The 16,675-nt window shown below is 68.2% G+C and overlaps 3 protein-coding genes and 1 long non-coding RNA gene across 4 annotated transcripts; 2 read left to right on the top strand and 2 right to left on the bottom strand.

The window, feature by feature from the left end:
• The first annotated feature begins 356 nt into the window (after positions 1-356).
• LOC125344893 lies at positions 357-1,360 on the top strand. The gene is made up of 3 exons (XR_007209666.1): positions 357-415; positions 738-884; positions 1,249-1,360. It is a non-coding gene; the product is annotated as an uncharacterized LOC125344893 (long non-coding RNA).
• Positions 1,361-4,483: 3,123 nt separating this feature from the next.
• Positions 4,484-6,887, bottom strand: LOC125344882 (PILR alpha associated neural protein; the record flags this gene model as incomplete). Its single annotated transcript, XM_048337187.1, is given in 8 exon segments — positions 4,484-5,472; positions 5,593-5,684; positions 5,687-5,816; positions 6,051-6,132; positions 6,474-6,527; positions 6,530-6,677; positions 6,679-6,750; positions 6,753-6,887. Coding segments are annotated over 8 exon segments (735 nt in total), but the record flags the coding sequence as incomplete, so codon positions are not given.
• A 5,153-nt stretch (positions 6,888-12,040) lies between these two features.
• Positions 12,041-15,632, top strand: Cops7a (COP9 signalosome subunit 7A). Its single transcript, XM_048337188.1, is given in 11 exon segments — positions 12,041-12,152; positions 12,749-12,982; positions 13,381-13,456; positions 13,907-13,947; positions 13,949-13,996; positions 14,090-14,156; positions 14,159-14,277; positions 14,279-14,292; positions 14,389-14,494; positions 14,594-14,745; positions 14,834-15,632. Coding segments are annotated over 10 exon segments (1,584 nt in total). The 5' UTR covers positions 12,041-12,152; positions 12,749-12,820.
• On the bottom strand, positions 15,608-16,641 carry Mlf2 (myeloid leukemia factor 2). Its single transcript, XM_048337192.1, has 3 exons — positions 16,469-16,641; positions 16,051-16,280; positions 15,608-15,965 (listed from the first exon to the last, which is right to left on the bottom strand). The coding sequence occupies exons 1-2, from the start codon at positions 16,575-16,577 to the stop codon at positions 16,066-16,068; spliced, it is 324 nt and encodes a 107-aa protein (XP_048193149.1). The 5' UTR covers positions 16,578-16,641; the 3' UTR covers positions 15,608-15,965; positions 16,051-16,065.
• Positions 16,642-16,675: the final 34 nt, after the last annotated feature.

Consider the following 16,675-nt stretch of genomic DNA (forward strand, 5'->3'; position numbering starts at 1 on the left):
GCGGCGCGCGGCGGAGGCGGGGGCACCGGAAGCCGGGAGGGAAACAGCGCGGCCGGAGCGTGAGGGGCGGGCGGGCGGGCGGGCGGGCGGGGTGGGGGGGGTGGAGTGGGTCGGGGGGGGTGGTGGGAAACCGGCTCTGAGGAAAGGGGCGGAGCGGAGGGCGGGCGGGGGCGCCAAGGCCGAGTCACTTCCGGAGGCAGCCTGGGGACTTCCGGCGCCGAGCGGGCGCCCGGGGGGAGTCAGGGCGGAAGTGACGCGGGGACGAAGGGCGGAAGTGGCGTCGCCCTTCCCGGGCCGCCTCTGGAGCGCGGCGGATGTGACGTCGCCGCGCCGGAAGTGGCGGCGGGGGGGAAGGGCGGAAGTCGAGCCCCGGCTGCTGGCGGGGGCGCGGCGGCCTCATGAATTATGCACCAAGGTACGGGGGGGGGGGGGGCGTCTGGACTTCCGGCCCCCCCACTCCCCACAAGCGTCATCCGTGTGCGCGCGGTCCCCCCCGCCCCCCCGGGTTCGGTGGCTCACGGGAGGATCCGGGTCTCCGGGCCTTGGCCGCGCAGGCTGGGTTCGAACCCGGGTCCTCGGGTCTCGGCCTCCTGCGTAGCGGGGGGGACGGGCGCGGGGCGGGGCCTCGCTTCATCCTGGGTCCTTAGGAGGCCAAGATCAATTACACGGTCCTCTTTAAGGCTTCCTCCGCAAAAATAAAGAACAAACAATGGTGAGACCCCCATCTCGGCCGACAGCCTGGCGTCACCCCGACCGTTTGGGAGATGGAGATCCGGAGGACCACAGCTCCCGACCTGCCTGGGCGAGGACACTCCTCCACGGAACCGCATCCCAACAGACCGACAACCACCTGGAGGCGGGAGGCCTGCGTACCTGCCGTCTAAGTGAGGGAGGAAAGCCTCAAGTAGGAATGGTGGTCCCCGCTGGCCTCAGCCGAGCAAGACAACCCCCCCTCCCCCGTCTCAAAAATAACCACCACAGGACTGGGAAGGTGGCTTCTTGGTGGAGCGCTCGCCTAGCATGCACGAAGCCCTGGGTTCGAATCCCCAGCACCACAGATACAGAAAACGGCCAGAAAGTGGCGCTGTGGCTCAAGCGGTAGAGCAGCTAGCCTTGAGCAAAAGCAGCTCAGGGACAGCGCCCGGGCCCTACATATGCATTGCAAGTTTGCTGTGTTTCTGTCCTGGGTTTTGAACTCGGGGCCTGGGTGCTTATGTCTTAGCTTTTTTTTTTTTTTTTTAACTCAAGGCAAGCGCTCTACCACCACCCGAGCCACGATTCCATTGAACAGTTTTTGGGTACTTCATTGGGTGATCAGAATGTCTCTCGGGCTTTCCTGTCCAGGCTGGCTTCGAACCACACGATCCTGAGATCTCAACCCCCCCTAAGTAAGCTTGGATGACAGGTGTGAGCCACTGGTGCCTGGTGCAAACGTGAAGTTCTTTAAACGCACCACCAAGCGTTGGAGCCCTCACGGTGGGGCGGAGGGGGGAGGAAGACTGTTAATTTTAACCAGGGCTCCCCAGCTGGCCCGATTTCCATCTTGAATCATTCCCACACTCGCTGCTGCTGCTGCGGAGATCCCTCCTCGCTGGGGCTTCCCCAGGCTGAGTTGGTCTGAGATGCGATGGTTGAGTCACTGGGTAGTGAAGAAGGCTGCCTGTTACTCCCCCCCAGGGTCCAAGAACTTTCTAGGGCTGGGCCCCCCCATCGACAGAAAACAAACCCAGAACCTTTTTTTTAACTTATTTATTAATTGGATACAAATTTTTTGACAAGGTGTTGTGCAAAAAGGGTACAGTTACATGGTAGGGCAGTGTGTACATTTCTTGTGATATCTTACGCCCTGTTTTTCTTTCCCTTCCCTAGGTCAGGTAGACATATATGCAATTCCCAATGTACCAAGAACATATACAGTAGCCACGTGGCCTACGCCAAAGGAAATTCGCCTAGGGCTTTAAATGTAATGTCGATATTAGACCATATGTCGACAGTAGTCTTATATGAACGTACATACATAGCTTTTGAGCTATTGTATTCCCCTGAGAGGTCAAGTTTTGACCTTTATATGTTGAGTAATTGTTTGGTTTTAGTTACATACTGTTGGGTCGCTGCCCCAATCCTGTGGGAAATACCATTTGATAAGCAGTTTTTGGTTTCACAGACTTGGTCTCTACTGTCTCTCCGTCTCCCTTTGTTAACAGTCATATATCAGGGAGATCATGCCCCTTTGTTTTCTGTGTTCTAGGCTTGTCTCGCTCGACATTATTTGTTCGAGTTCTGACCATTTCCCTGCGAATACCAATATTTCACCATTCCTAATCGCTATGTAGTATTCCATTGTGTATAGGTACCCTATTTTTTGGATCCTTTCGTCTGTGGAGGGGCATCTGGGTTGTCTCCATATTTTGGCTATTGTGAATTGTGCCGTGATAATCATGGAAGTACAAATATCTTTTTGATATCTTGGGACCTGCTGTTCAGCATAGATGCCTAGGAGTGGAATGGCTGGGTCATAGGGTAGGTCTACATTGAGCTTTGTCCAGAACCTTTTCAGTTCCCTGAGAAACAGTACGTATGGTCATTGCTCTGTGTGTATGCGTGCACACTTGCCAGTCCTGGGACTTGAACTCAGGCCCTTGAGCTTTTTCACTCAGCCCTAGGACTCTACCACTGGAACCACAGATCCACTTCCGGTTTGCTGCTGGTCGATTGGAGCTGAGAATCGACTCTTCTTCTGCCCAAGTTCGCTTGAAACTCTGATCCCCAGACCTCTGTCTCCCAGGTTAGCTGGGATGACAAGCAGGAGCTACCAGGGCCCCGTGAAAGTTTTAACTCTAGGAGAGAGGCCAGTCCTCGGGACTTCATGATGGCTTCACCTTAGTCTGGGGTAGTTTCTCTAGAACAATCCAGAAGCCCAGGGCTTCTCTCCTTTCTCCTCTGTCCTTTCAAAGGAGGCATTTAGGAAGGGCGGCCAGGTAAGGATTCCTAAGTGTCCTGCTGGTTTATTCTAATTTATTGAAATTGAGGGAAACAGTCTAATCAGGCGTAATTAATCCCCTCTTCATCAGGGGCCTTCACGTGTGCCTTTTGCATATGGATGAGCTACAGGTCAACGAGTCCCTCTGGAGAGAGGCTGCTCAAGGTGAGAGCCTTCCCTGTGCCAAGGCCTGGCCCCCCCAGACTCAATTCCTGGGGGGAAATGGGCAAGGTTAGAGCCCCCCACTGCCCATGCCCCCCCCTCCAGCCGTCACCCTTCAGCTCCTCAGAAGACAGGGGCCAGGAACCTGTGTGTGTGTGTGTGTGTGTGTGTGTGTGTGTGTGTGCGCATGCGCGTGCCAGTACTGGGACTTGAACTCAGCTCCCAGCCCGGCACTCTCTCGCTCGGCTTTTTTTGTTGCTGTTTTTGCCCAGGCTGGGTACTCTCCCACTTGAGCCACACCTCCAGTCCAGCTTTTTGCTGGTCGCCTGCAGAGAAGGCTCCCCGGGTGGATTCCTACACAGGCTGCGGTTTCCACCCGCCATCCTCGGATCTCAGCCTCCTGGGTGGCTGCCCCGGGGCCTGGCTGTCTGTCGTGGGTTGATCTCGCTCCAGCCTACTCCTTCCCCCGAGGGGAGTCTGGCACCCTAAAAACACACGCACTGACTCCCCCAGCAACACATCCACCCGGCCTTCGGTCCTGAGAGGCAGCTAGGCCCTGGGCGGCGCACACCGGTGGGGCATGGATGGGGTGTTGGGGGGGGCAACCAGGGTGGTTACCATGACAACAGCGTAGCAACAGCTGAGAAGCTGATGCGTAGGCTAGAAGGGAGGCCTCAGAGGTGACTGGTCCCCCCAATTCCACCCCCCGTAACCGCGGCAGTACCCGGTCCTCAAGCCAGGGCAGAGGAGGAGAATAATAGGACAACCACGGGGCTGTCAGCGGGGCTACGTTTTGGGGGTGTGTTTTTTTGGGGGGGAGGGGGGAGGACTGCAAATGGGGGCAGATTAGCAGGCAAGGACAAAAATAAACGAAGCCGGGCAAGCGCGCGGCGGCTCTCTCCCCGGGTGCCCCCCCCTTCCTCTCCTCCTTCCCGCGCCCCCCAAGTTCTCTCCGTGCCTGTCCTCTGCGATCACCCCCTTTTCCGTCCCCTCTCTCGGCGTCCCTTGACCTTCACTGACACGGAACGACGCGGCCACGCTTCCCATTCTGGGCCTTTCCATTCCCGGACTGCCCAGCGGCCTCCTGGGGGGGGTGGGGGTCCAACCCGAGACTCAACTCCAGTCCACCAGCCAGCAAGAGGCCCGAGGCGCGGCGTGGCTCACGTGGTGAAGCGCCCAGCGCCCAGGCCCCGAGTTCGAGCCCCAGGATGGGCGCACGCACACACACACACACAGGTCCAGGCATGTCCGATCGGAGGTGCTCCTGCCGTACCCTCTCCCTCCTCTCTCTCCAGGAGGCGGGGGGGGGGGGGCAGGGGGAGGGAGGGAGCGGACTCGGGGTATCTTGCAAAGGCTTTATTTGAAAATTCCCGAAACTTAACATCCACAAGAATCCAAGGTTGTCACCACAAGAAGAAGAGAGAATACAAAAATATATATCACAGCACGGGGGGGGGGAGACGGGAAGGAGGGGGCCCTCCCCCGCGAGGCCTCGAACCAGCCCCCCATCCCCGGCAGCCCAGACGGAGCTAGGGAGGCCCGGCTCGGGCGGGGCGGGACACACGGACACACAGACAGACGGACAAGACAAGACAAGGGGGGGGCCTGGGAGCCAGGAAGGGAAGGACAAGTGGGGGGGTCCCCTTGTCATGATGGAGGGTGACTCCCCCCCCACCTCTCTCAGACACCAGAGCCTGGTCACGGGGGGAGGGGGCCCTCCACGACCCCCCCCAAGCCCCAATGCTGGCACCCCAGGGGGTGGGCGGGGCGGCGGGTGACCCATGGCATGAACTGGGTGCGGGATGGGGTGGGGGTCACCCAGGACAGGGGAGGAGGGCGCGGGGAGACCCCCCACCCCACCCCCCACCCCCGCCGACCTCCCGCCCACCCGCGGGGCAGCATGCAGAGAGGCCGCGGGAAGGAGACCGGGGGACCCGCGGGGGGGGGGGGGGGGCTCGCGCACGCGCGCTCAGGGGGCTGGGAGGCGGGCACAGGAGGACAGTCAGGGTCGCCCGGGGTGAACGTCAGAGGCTCCGGTGTGAAGTGTGCAAGAGAGGGAGGGGCCCCCCCCACGTCACAAGTGTGTCACCCGCCCCCCTCTCCCCGATTACAGGGGTGGGGGGGCAAGGCCGGCCCCCCTGAGGCCCGTGCGTGTGCTGGGGTGCGGTGCCCCCCCAGGGGGGGGCAGGGACCAGGAGCCCCCCTCACCCCCACGGCTACGCCCGCCCCTCAGTCGGGATGGCAGCTACACCGCGCGCCCCCCAACGACCTGCTGGGTGGCACCCCAACATGGAGGAGGGGGGTAGCGTCACAGGTTCACCAGGGGGATCCTGAGAGGAAGAAGAGGAAAGGACGCAGTCAGGAGCCCCGAGGGCAGGCCGGGGGTGGGGGGACATCGAGCCACAGCCAGGGCCCCCCCCACCTCCTTCCCCCCCCCCTCCCGCCCTCACCGGTTCAACTGGAAGGCCGGAACCCCCTTGGGCTGGGGCCCCCCGGGCCGGGGGCCCCCTCGAGGCTCGTCGCGGTCGGGGGGTGGGGGCGGGGCGAGTCCCCGAAGGCCCCCAGCACGGTGACCCCCGCGGGGGACAGGTCGGTCAGCGGCTGCTGGCTCTCCTCCTGCCGCAGCGCGCCCTGCTGCCCCGACGGCCGCCGCCTCTTCTGGCTGCGATCCCAGCTGGGGGGGGGGGTGGGGGGGGAGAGGAGAGGGGGGCGCGCGGGAAGGGGGAGGGGCGTCACCCACTGGGGCAGCCCCCCGCCATGTCCCTGCAGACCCTCCTGAGCCACCCAAGCCACCCCACCGAGCCCACAAACGAGAGCCCAGGGCCGGCACGGAGGCCCCGAGTTCGAGCCCCACAGGTTCCCCCCCCCCGGCCCCTCCCCCCCCCCCCCCCCCCCCCCCCCCGCTCACCAGAACTTGAAGATGATGCCCGTGGCCACCAGCACGATGATGATGGAGATGGTGATGGTGACGTACAGCTGCGGGTCCACCCCTGGGGGGGGAGGGCAGGGGAGGGGGCGCGTGAGGGAGGGAGGGGGGTCCAGCCACGGGGGAGGCCGAGCACTGTCCCCCCCACCCCACCCCCATGCTGGCGTTCTACCCCTGGAACCGCGCCTCCACGTCCGGCTTTTTTGGTGCGGCTGGGGCTGGCTTCGAACCACCGTCCTCGGTGTCTTCCAGGCAGGCCGCCGGTACGACGGCGGTTACCCCGGGGGGGGGGGGGGGGTTGCGCTTCTGTCTCCGGCCCCCCCCGCCCCGACACTGACAAGGCCTGGGTGTCCCTCTGGATCTCCAACCGCCCCTGCGGACCCCCCCCCCCCCCGCCCTCCTCACCTTCGCCACGCCCCCCAAACAGGAACGGTCTCAGGGTGGCGGGGGTTTCTCCAGAATCAGGCCGTCGCCGTCGTCCCGCATGGAGTCTGGGTTTGGGTGCGGGGTGGCCAGCCCGTGGGGGGCGACGAAGCCATAGTCCAGGGGCAGAAACCCGGGATTGACAGAGTTAGGGTCTCCCCCGTCCTCCCGGGACACGGTGGGGCCCCCACACGATCGCCCAGGGGTACTGCGAGGAGGGGGGCCCCTCCTCAAAGCCCGACGGGGGTGGCGGGGGGGCGCGGTGCCCGGCAGGATCTGCCGCCGCGACCGCGGCACCCTGGAGGACCGGCTGGGTGGAGGGGCCCGCTCCCAGACGCACACATGTCGGGGGGCCGAGGGCCCGCCCGGGCGCAGGGGGGGCGAGCTGGGCTGGTGGGGTGCGGGGGGAGGAGGAGGAGGAGGAGGAGGAGGAGGAGGAGGAGGAAGAGCCCTGAGCAGGCCGCGGGAGAGGCAGCAGCAGCAGTGGCCAGAGAGGGAGGAGGGGAGACAGAAGCAGAGCAGGCCTGCGAGAAGGGAGAGACAGCAGGTGAGCCGCAGGGTAGACTCGCAGCAGGACCGCCCCCAGCCGCCCCGTCCAGCTCGCCCCCTCCGCCGGTGGGGGCTTCCCCTCCTAGGGCCTCTCCAGATGGATGGCCTAGGTATGGAAATGCAAAGCCCCCCCCCACACCCCAGGATAAATGACCCCCTGGGTCATTCCCCCCCAAATCTGGGCCAAACTCACCACATTCTGCACCTCATGTCTGTGGTCTTTCTCGGCTGTGACCCAGATGTTCAGCCTTTACTGGGTGGGAGGGGAAGGAAAGGGGGTCACCACCCACCCCACACCCCCATTCATCCACCTCGCTGCCCCCCACCTCCCTGCCAGGCCCCGCAGCTAGCCCCCTAGGATCCACCAGCTCCCGGGCCCCTTGGTGGAAACTTCCTGTCCCCCGGGGCCCCATGGACGGCCCGCTGGGGAGCCCAGGGGGGGGGTCCCCGCGTTTCCTCCCCTCCACCCCGGGGTCTCTCCCCCGGGCTCCTCCGACCTGCTCCCCCCTCTCTCCTTCCGCCCCTCCGCGCCTGGCTTTTCCTGGATCTTAAATTAGAGGCAAGAACCTTGTGATTCCAGGAGCACCTAGCGCTGGGGAGGGAGCCTGGAGGGGGGGGTGGGGGGGAAGGGGAGCGAGCGGGGCCAGGGAGTGTGCTGCGCATGTCTGGGGGAGGGAGGGGGGCGCGCAGCCCCGTCACCCCACTTGTGAGCGGGGTGTTTCAATCCAGATGGGCCCCAGGAGTGCAGGGAGGGGAGGTGGATGGGGGGGGACGGGACACTGAAGGAGGCGTCTCGTTTTCCCGTCTAATCACCTAGAGGCACAGGTGCTCTGTCTTGGGGAGCCCAGGGTGGGGGGGACAGGCTCCCCAAAACGAAGCTCTGGTTCCCAGCGTCCCCGCCCCCCCATTCTGAGCCTCAGCCACCAAGCACCCGGGGAGAAGTCTGTTGGGGTTCCATCTTGGGGGAGGTGGGCGATGGTTTGGGGGACAACGGGGGGAGGGAAGGGAGGAAAAGACCCCCAACACCGGGGAGTGTGCGTGACACCCCAGGAGGAAGAGCGGGGCCTGGGGATGGGGAGAGGGTGGGGAGCACCCCCCCCCGGGGCTGGAGGCCTGGGAAGGAGCTGGGGCCGAGGGGATGAGGGGAAGGGAAGGGGGGGCAGCTCTGGGGCTGTGGGAGGGGACGATGGGAGCGAGGGAGGGGCGGCAGTCAGGCCCCCCCCCCCCGAGCGCGGAGCCCCCGAAGGCTCCTCAGCCCGGCTGCCCTGCTCCCCACCGACCTGTTGGGCGCACCGGGCCGGCCAGAGACCCCAGGACCCCGCCGGCCACGGGGAGGTGGAGGCCCGGGATGGGGGGGAGGTGGAGGCCCGGGATGGGGGGCGTGGAGGCCCGGGATGGGGGGGAGGTGGAGGCCCGGGATGGGGGGCGTGGAGGCCGGGATGGGGGGAAGGTGGAGGCCCGGATGGGAGGGAGGGGGGATGGAGGCCCGGGATGGGGGGAGGGGGGAGGCCCGGGATGGGGGGAGGGGGGTGGAGGCCCGGTATGGAGGGACGGGGAGACCCGGGATGGGGGGGGTTGCAGGCCCGGGATGGGGGGGTTGCAGGCCCGGGATGGGGGGGATGGAGGCCCGGGATGGGGGGGATGGAGGCCCGGGATGGGGGGGAGGTGGAGGCCCGGGATGGGGGGGAAGTGGAGGCCCGGGATGGGGGGATGGAGGCCCGGGATGGGGGGATGGAGGCCCGGGATGGGGGGGAGGTGGAGGCCCGGGATGGGGGGGAAGTGGAGGCCCGGGATGGGGGGATGGAGGCCCGGGATGGGGGATGGAGGCCCGGGATGGGGGGGAGGTGGAGGCCCGGGATGGGGGGATGGAGGCCCGGGATGGGGGGAGGTGGAGGCCCGGAAGGATCAGGCACCGGGAGATGGGGTCGCTGGGAGGGGAGGGTCTGAGCCGGGTCCCGGCGGGTCGGGGGTCGGGGTCCGGGACCGACGCTCACCTGCGCGCCTGGCGCGGCGTCGCGGGCTCGGCGGGCGCGGGGCCGGGGCTGCGCGGCGGCGGGGCGGGCGGCGGGGCATGGTCAGAGCTCCGCGCAGCAGCCGGGCCGAGGGGGGGCGGGCGCCCGGGGCGGCGGCGGCGGCGGCGGCGGCGGCAGGGAGGAGAGACGGGGCGCTCGGCCCCGCTCGGCTCGGCCCCGCTCGGCTCGGCCCCGCTCGGCTCGGCCCCGCTCGGCTCGGCCCGGCTCGGCCCCGCTCGGCTCGGCCCCGCTCGGCTCGGCCCCGCTCGGCTCGGCCCGGCTCGGCCCCGCTCGGCTCGGCCCGGCCCCGCTCGGCTCGGCTCGGCCCCGCTCGGCTCGGCTCGGCCCCGCTCGGCTCGGCTCTGCTTCGCTCGGCCCCGCTCGGCTCGGCTCGGCCCCGCTCGGCTCGGCCCCGCTCGGCTCGGCCCCGCTCGGCTCGGCCCCGCTCGGCTCGGCCCGCTCGGCTCGGCTCGGCCCCCGCTCAGCTCGGCCCCGCTCGGCTCGGCTCGGCCCCGCTCGGCCCGGCCCCGCTCGGCTCGGCTCGGCCCCGCTCGGCTCGGCTCGGCCCCGCTCGGCTCGGCTCGGCCCCGCTCGGCTCGGCTCGGCCCCGCTCGGCTCGGCTCTGCTTCGCTCGGCCCCGCTCGGCTCGGCTCGGCCCCGCTCGGCTCGGCTCTGCTTCGCTCGGCCCCGCTCGGCTCGGCTCGGCCCCGCTCGGCTCGGCCCCGCTCGGCTCGGCCCCGCTCGGCTCGGCTCGGCCCCGCTCAGCTCGGCCCCGCTCGGCTCGGCTCGGCCCCGCTCGGCCCGGCCCCGCTCGGCTCGGCTCGGCCCCGCTCGGCTCGGCTCGGCCCCGCTCGGCTCGGCTCTGCTTCGCTCGGCCCCGCTCGGCTCGGCCCCGCTCGGCTCGGCCCCGCTCGGCTCGGCCCCGCTCGGCTCGGCCCCGCTCGGCTCGGCCCGGCTCGGCTCGGCTCCGTTCGGCTCGGCTCTGCTTCGCTCGGCTCGGCCCCGCTCGGCTCGGCCCCGCTCGGCTCGGCTCTGCTTCGCTCGGCCCCGCTCGGCTCGGCCCCGCTCGGCTCGGCCCCGCTCGGCTCGGCCCCGCTCGGCTCGGCCCCGCTCGGCTCGGCCCCGCTCGGCTCGGCTCGGCCCCGCTCGGCTCGGCCCCGCTCGGCTCGGCTCCGTTCGGCTCGGCTCTGCTTCGCTCGGCCCCGCTCGGCTCGGCCCCGCTCGGCCCCGCTCGGCCCCGGCTCCCCGGGACTGTCCGCCTGTGGGCCTCGGGAGCGGCCGGGATTGCGGGGCCGGGGTGGCGGGCGTGAGCCCCCGGTGCCCGGCTCCACCGTGGCTGTGGAATGACTGCGCTCGCCACTCACGCACAAACTGCTTTGCGTGGTTTTCCTCAATAGCATCTCGCGATTCATGGCTCCATTCATTCATTCATTCACTCACTCATTCCTTCTGCCAGCCCCGGGCTCGAACGCGGGGCCTGGGCGCCGCCCCTTGCCGAGGTCCAGAAATGCGATGGGTTGCGGCCTGCACAGGGCCTCGCTCCCACCCAACGGCCTTTTCGTTTCTTTTTCCCTACAGGCATTTTTGGCTTTTTCTCCAAAGGCCAGCATGTCATCTGCAGAAAGATGGAGGCCCCCGGTTCCTCGCCTCCCCTTTCCCGGGGCGGGCGGAGGTTCGCCCTGTCCTGTTTCCAGGCCCCTCAGGCTTCAAGCTCCAGCGCCACACACGTGAAACGCACCCCTAAAAGCGAAGGAATCGACAGTGGTTGCTATCGTGTCGTTGTTTCTCCCTCTCTCTTTTCTTTTCCACTTTTTATTTTTATTTGTTTGGGTCTGTCACGGGGCTGGAACTCAGGGCCTGGCACTGCCCGCTGCCCCTGAGCTGAGTTTCACAGACTTTCCTGCCCAGGCTGGCTTCGAACCACAGTCCTCAGATCTCAGCCTCCTAAGTAGCGCTAGCATTACAAGTACGGGCCAGATACTCATCTCGATGGTAGAACACGCACACACACACACACACACACACACACACATATCACCCAAGCCACAGAAAACACCCGGTGAGAGATCTGGGTACAGCGTCTCAACCTGTAATCCTAGCTGCTTGTTACCCAGGCAGCACAGATTGGGAGAATCATACTTTTTCTACGCCAGCCCGGGGGGGGGAATCCGTGAGAACTCCATCTCCACCCCTAAATGCCGGGCATGGTAGTACTGTCCCATCATCCCAGCGGAATGGGAATTTCAAATAGGAAAATTGTGATACCAGTCAACTGACGCCTAATAAACATGAGAGGTTTAAGAGAAAAAAAAATGACTGAAAGGGGGGTGGGGGTAGAGTGCTAGCCTTGAGGAAAGGAGCTCAGGGACAGCGCTCAGGCCCTGGGTTCAAACCCCCTGATTGACCAGAAAAAAAAAAGAGGCTAAAGCAAAAATGGCAGGGATGGTCCTCAAGCGATAGAAATAGAAGACCTGCCTTGCGTGTGCAGGGGCTTAAAAAACATATGCTTTAACTATCCCATGTGTGTATATGTAAGGTACACACATGTGCATATTTACACACCTGAGGTATGCACGCGCACGTGCAAGTGTATGCACATGCACACACACCGATATATGCCAGCTTTGAGTGAAAAACCTAGTGGGAAGCGCCCAAGCCCTGAGTTCGCGTCGCAGTGCCAGCGCACACGCACACACGCACGCACGCAGGGGCTGTGCACCTGTACACGCGTGTAGGGAGGTGCGCATGCGCACGCGTGCCTGGCTGGGAACACACGCGTGAACTGTCATCCCGCCTCAGGTTCCCCAGACAGCGGGGACGGGGGCGGGGAGGAGCGCCCGTCAGTCTCCCTCCCCAACAGCCAATCAGCCGCGCGGACGGCCTAGGCCCCGCCTCCCGGAAGCCGCAGCGCGTCCCGCCCACCGCCCGGCCGGGAAAGCGGAAGTCGGCCATAGAGGCGCGGCGGCTAGAGCGTCGGCGCGCGGGGAGGCGGCGGGAGCGGCTCGGGGACGGCCGCCGGAGGTGACGGAGCGGCGGCGGCCCCGCCCCGGGAGCTGCGGGACGAGCTCGGCGGGCCGCGTCCCGCGGAGTCCGGTCGAGGGTGCGAGCGGGCGCGGCGCGGCGGGGCGGGCGCGGCGGGCGGCGCGGGCCCGGGGAGGAGGGGGAGGGGGCGGGGCCGGGCGCGCGCACGCGCGTCGCCGTTGAGGTCTCTCCCCCTCCCCCTCCCCCCCGTTGCCCCTTTGGGGGGCTGAAGGCCCCTGGGGGGCGGGCCCGAGTGGAGACGGGGCCCCCCAGACGCCCTTCCAGACGCTTCCACGCCGTTCCTCCCGCAGGAGGGGCCCAGTGCCTGCTGTTGGTTATGTTTGTTTGGGTGCCAGGCCCGGGGCTTGAACTCGGGGACCTGGGCCCTGTCCCTTCGCCTTCACCCGCCCCCCCACCATACCCCTCCCTCCCCTAATAGCTGCTTCCAATTATTATTTATTATTATTGCGGGCTCATTGACCCTACGCTTGCTAGACGTGACCTGTTCTGCCTGGCCTCGAACCCACGACCCTAAATGTAGCCCGTGTGGCAGGCGTGAGCCCCCCCCCCCGCCCCACGGCCGCCCTGGTGGGGTGGGGGGGGGCTGGCTTCTCAACCCCCGCCCCCCCCCACTCCACCACCCCCATGCCGGCTTCACACCCTGCTTCCTTTCAGCTCCAGCCAGCGGGTCACCGGGCGCCCCCCTCCCCCTCCCCCGGGCCCCCGCGCCCCCTGGCGGGCGCAGCCATGAGCGCGGAGGTGAAGGTGACCGGGCAGAACCAGGAGCAGTTCCTCCTGCTGGCCAAGTCGGCCAAGGGGGCCGCGCTGGCCACGCTCATCCACCAGGTGCTGGAGGCCCCGGGCGTCTACGTGTTCGGCGAGCTGCTGGACATGCCCAACGTCCGCGAGGTGGGTTGGGGACTCGGCGTACACACGCTTGCACACACACATACACACGCACGCTTTGGCGGGACGGACGAGGCCCATTTTGCATCCGGGTATGGATGATTTGGTGGATGTAGGACATGGAGCCCGCTGGAGACCTAACGGAGCTCAGCAAGTTTGTCTTCCCTTTTCTGTGTGTGCCAGTCCCGAGTCTTGAACTCAGGGCCTGAGCACCGTCCCTGGCTTCTTTTTGCTCAAGGCTGGCACTCTGCCACTGGAGCCACAGCGCCAGTTCTGGCCGTTTTCTGTCTATGTGGTGCTGGGGAATCGAACCCAGGGCTTGATGTTATGCTAGGGGAGCGCTCTACCGCCGAGCCACCTTCGCAGCCCCTTCCTCTCCTTTCCTCCTCTTATCCTTGCAGCTGGCCGAGAGTGACTTCGCGTCCACGTTCCGCCTGCTCACGGTGTTTGCGTACGGGACGTACGCCGACTACCTAGGTAATGAGAGGAGCGGGGGCGGCGTCTGCGGGGACTGGACATGACACCGGCCTGGCCCGCCCCCGTTCGGCCTCTGTGTATGGGGGCAGCGTCAGCCAGGCGCTGCCCGGGAGGCTGCCGTCTGACGGCGGGTGCTGGTTCAAAGCCAGCCAGGGACGGAAAAGCCCATGAGGCTCTTTATCTCCAAGAAACCCCCCCTAAGAGCCGGCCAGCGGCGCTGTGGCTCAAGGGGTCGAGCGCCAGCCTGGAGCCGATAAAGCTCAGGGACGGCGCCCAGGCCCTGAGTTCAAACCCCGGGGGGCGGGGGGGGGGCTGGCAAAACGGGTGGCTCAGGAGGCCGAGGTCTGGGGACTCCGGGCAGGGCCGTCCGTAGAGCCCATCCCTACAGAACCCCCCGACAGCCAGGCAGCGGGGCTGAGGCCCGCGCCCCCCGCTTTGCTCGTCCCCTAGCGGAAGCCAGGAGCCTGCCCCCCCTCACCGAGGCGCAGAAGAAACAAGCTCCGCCACCTGTCCGTGGTCACGCTGGCCGCCAAAGTGAAGGTGAGGGCGGCGGCTGGCGCCGAGGCTCAGGAGGCGGGGGTCTGGGGCAGCGCCCGGGCCGCGAGTTCAAGGCCCCCCCCCCCCCGCCCGCAGTGCATCCCGTACGCGGTGCTGCTGGAGGCGCTGGCGCTGCGCAACGTGCGGCAGCTGGAGGACCTGGTGACGAGGCGGTGTACGCGGACGTGCTGCGCGGCTCGCTGGACCAGCGCAACCAGCGGCTCGAGGTGGACTACAGCATCGGCCGCGACATCCGCCGCCGCGACCTCAGCGCCATCGCGCGCCACGCTGCACGAGTGGTGCGCCCCCCGCCGGGGCCGGGGCGGGGCCGGGGGATCCCCTCCCCACACCCCCACCCCGCCCCTCACCCCCCCGCCCCGCCCGCCCGCCCGCAGGTGCGTGGGCTGCGAGGTGGTGCTGTCGGGCATCGAGGAGCAGGTGAGCCGCGCCAACCAGCACAAGGAGCAGCAGCTGGGCCTCAAGCAGCAGATCGAGAGCGAGGTGGGGGCGCGGGGGCCCCCGGGGCTGGGGGGGGGGCCTGGCCCGCGGCCGGACCCGCCCGGTGAGCCCCCGCCACCCCGCCGCCCCCCCCTTTCCCAGGTGGCGAACCTCAAGAAAACCATCAAGGTGACGACGGCGGCGGCGGCGGCGGCCACGTCCCAGGACCCCGAGCAGCACCTGGCCGAGCTGCGGGAGCCCGCGGCGGGCGCCGGGCAGCGCCAGCCCAGCAAGAAGGCGTCCAAGGGCAAGGGGTGAGCACGGGGCGCCCCCCCCCCGCCGGGGACCCGCCGCGCCCCTGCCTCCGTGACTCCCCCCTCCCTCCCCCCCCCTCCCCCGCAGGCTCCGCGGGCAGCGCCAAGATCTGGTCCAAGTCCAACTGAGGAGGCCCCGCGCGAGGCCGCCCCGACGGCGCGGGCCTCCCCTGGAGTGCGCGGGAGTCGGCGGGGACCGCAGATTGTATAGAGAGAACCGAGGAGCGTGCGCGCGCATCGCCACGGACCCCGAGCGCCACGACTGCGCACGCGCCCCGACCCGCCCTGCGTCCTCGGGGACGCTTCCCGCCGGCCCCGGTCCTGAACTCGGGGCCCGGGCGCGGCCCCCGGGTCGCGGGCTGCCGGGGAGGCGAGCGCTCGCCGCGAAGGTGGTTTCTAATAAAGCAGCCCCAAGCCAGGCCGGGTCCCCTCCTTCCAAGCGCCCGCCCCCTCCAGGGAGCGTGGGAACGTGGGGCCGTGTCCCCCCTCCTCACCATGACACGGGGGCCAGGGTCAGCGAAGAACCCAGGGGCAAGCGGTGGGGTCGGAGCCCCTGGACTGGAATCCCCCCCCATCACCACCCCCATCCACCAGCCAGTCGTGCTCACGGCCGCTGGGGCGCTGCCGGGGCTCGAACTCGGGGGCCCCACGGCCCCACTTTCCCGAGTCGCGCGGAGCGCAGCAGCTCCCGGCAGGCCTGCAGCAGGGAGGGAGTCACCCCGGGCTTCCTCCCGGCTCCCCAGCACTGCGGGCGGGGAGGGGGACCCCTACCCCCCCTCCCGGCACGGACCCCGGACCCCGGCGGGCGCAGCCCCAGACCCCCGCATTACCCCCCCTCCCCCGCGCGCTCGGAGCGTCCGGGTTCTCGTTTCTCCTTTATTCCATGAACGCCTCCCGGCCAATCCAAAAATAAAGGCGGGGCGTGGGGGGCGCGAGACGCGTGGGGCGGGGTGTGGGGGGGAGTGGGGGTCAGCCCGCCCCCTCCACGGCCCCACCATGGGGTGGAGGGGGAGCACTCGGGGCCCCCAGGAGCCCCCACCCCCTGGGGTGCGTGGCGGGGGGGGGGGGGGGGGACAGGGAGCTGGGAGCACTCAAGTGGGGGGGTGGGGGGGCGTGGGGGGGGGAGGGCGCCCGGCCGGGTGGGGGGGGCCGGCTTGCCTGTTAATTTAATATTAAAGGTGGGGGCGGGGCCGCGCTGGGGGGGGCGGTGTCCGGCCGGCACCTGGAGGAGGGAGGGCCCCTGGTGAGCGGGGTGGGGGTGGGCATCCCCCCTTTCCCCCCCCCCCCCCCCGGGCGCGGCACTCACGCCAGGCCGGGGCTTCACCAGTCGTAGCGGCGGGACTGGCGGGACGGGGAGTCCTCGGGGCCCTGGATGGCCAGGCGCGGGGGGCCCTCGGCCCTGCGCCCCGCCGCCGCGCCCGCCGCCCCGGCCCCCGCCGCGCCCGCCGCCTCGTGCCGCCGGAACTCCAGCGGGCGCTGCGGCCGGAAGCGCGACGTCTCCCGCCGCCACTCGTCGTCGAAGGCGGCGGCCTCGCCTGGAAGGGGGGGGACGGGGGGAGAGGGAAGGAGACTCAGACCCGCAGGGCCGCGGTTCGAAGCCCGCTCGGGCGGGAGGGGGCGCGTGTGCGCATGCGCGGCGGGCAGCCGACGCATGCGCAGCACCCCACACATGCGCGGTCCCCAGGGCGCGCACGCGCGGGAGGGAGGCGGCGGGGCGGCTCACTCTCGTCCAGGTTGATGTAGTCCTGCCGCTCCTCCTGGTCCCCGGTGCGGTGGTTGCGGGAGCGCTGCAGGATGTGCGCCCGGTCCCGGATGTGGTGCCCGATGGACATCTGCTCCAGGCCGCTGTCCGAGTCCCGCACCGTCCTCCGCGTCTCCCGGATCTGCGGGGGGGGGGGGGGGGGGATGCACAATGCTGGGCCCCCCCGGG

This window comes from Perognathus longimembris, unplaced genomic scaffold, assembly GCF_023159225.1.
Source record: "Perognathus longimembris pacificus isolate PPM17 unplaced genomic scaffold, ASM2315922v1 HiC_scaffold_4581, whole genome shotgun sequence".
In the NCBI taxonomy this organism is placed as follows: Eukaryota; Metazoa; Chordata; class Mammalia; order Rodentia; family Heteromyidae; genus Perognathus; species Perognathus longimembris.

Coding starts and splice junctions, on each gene's coding strand:
- Mlf2 (XM_048337192.1), bottom strand. CDS start 16,577: ATGTCCATCGGGCACCACATCCGGGACCGGGCGCACATCCTGCAGCGC. Junction 16,281..16,468: donor CTACATCAACCTGGACGAGA/GTGAGCCGCCCC, acceptor CCCCCCTTCCAG/GCGAGGCCGCCGCCTTCGAC.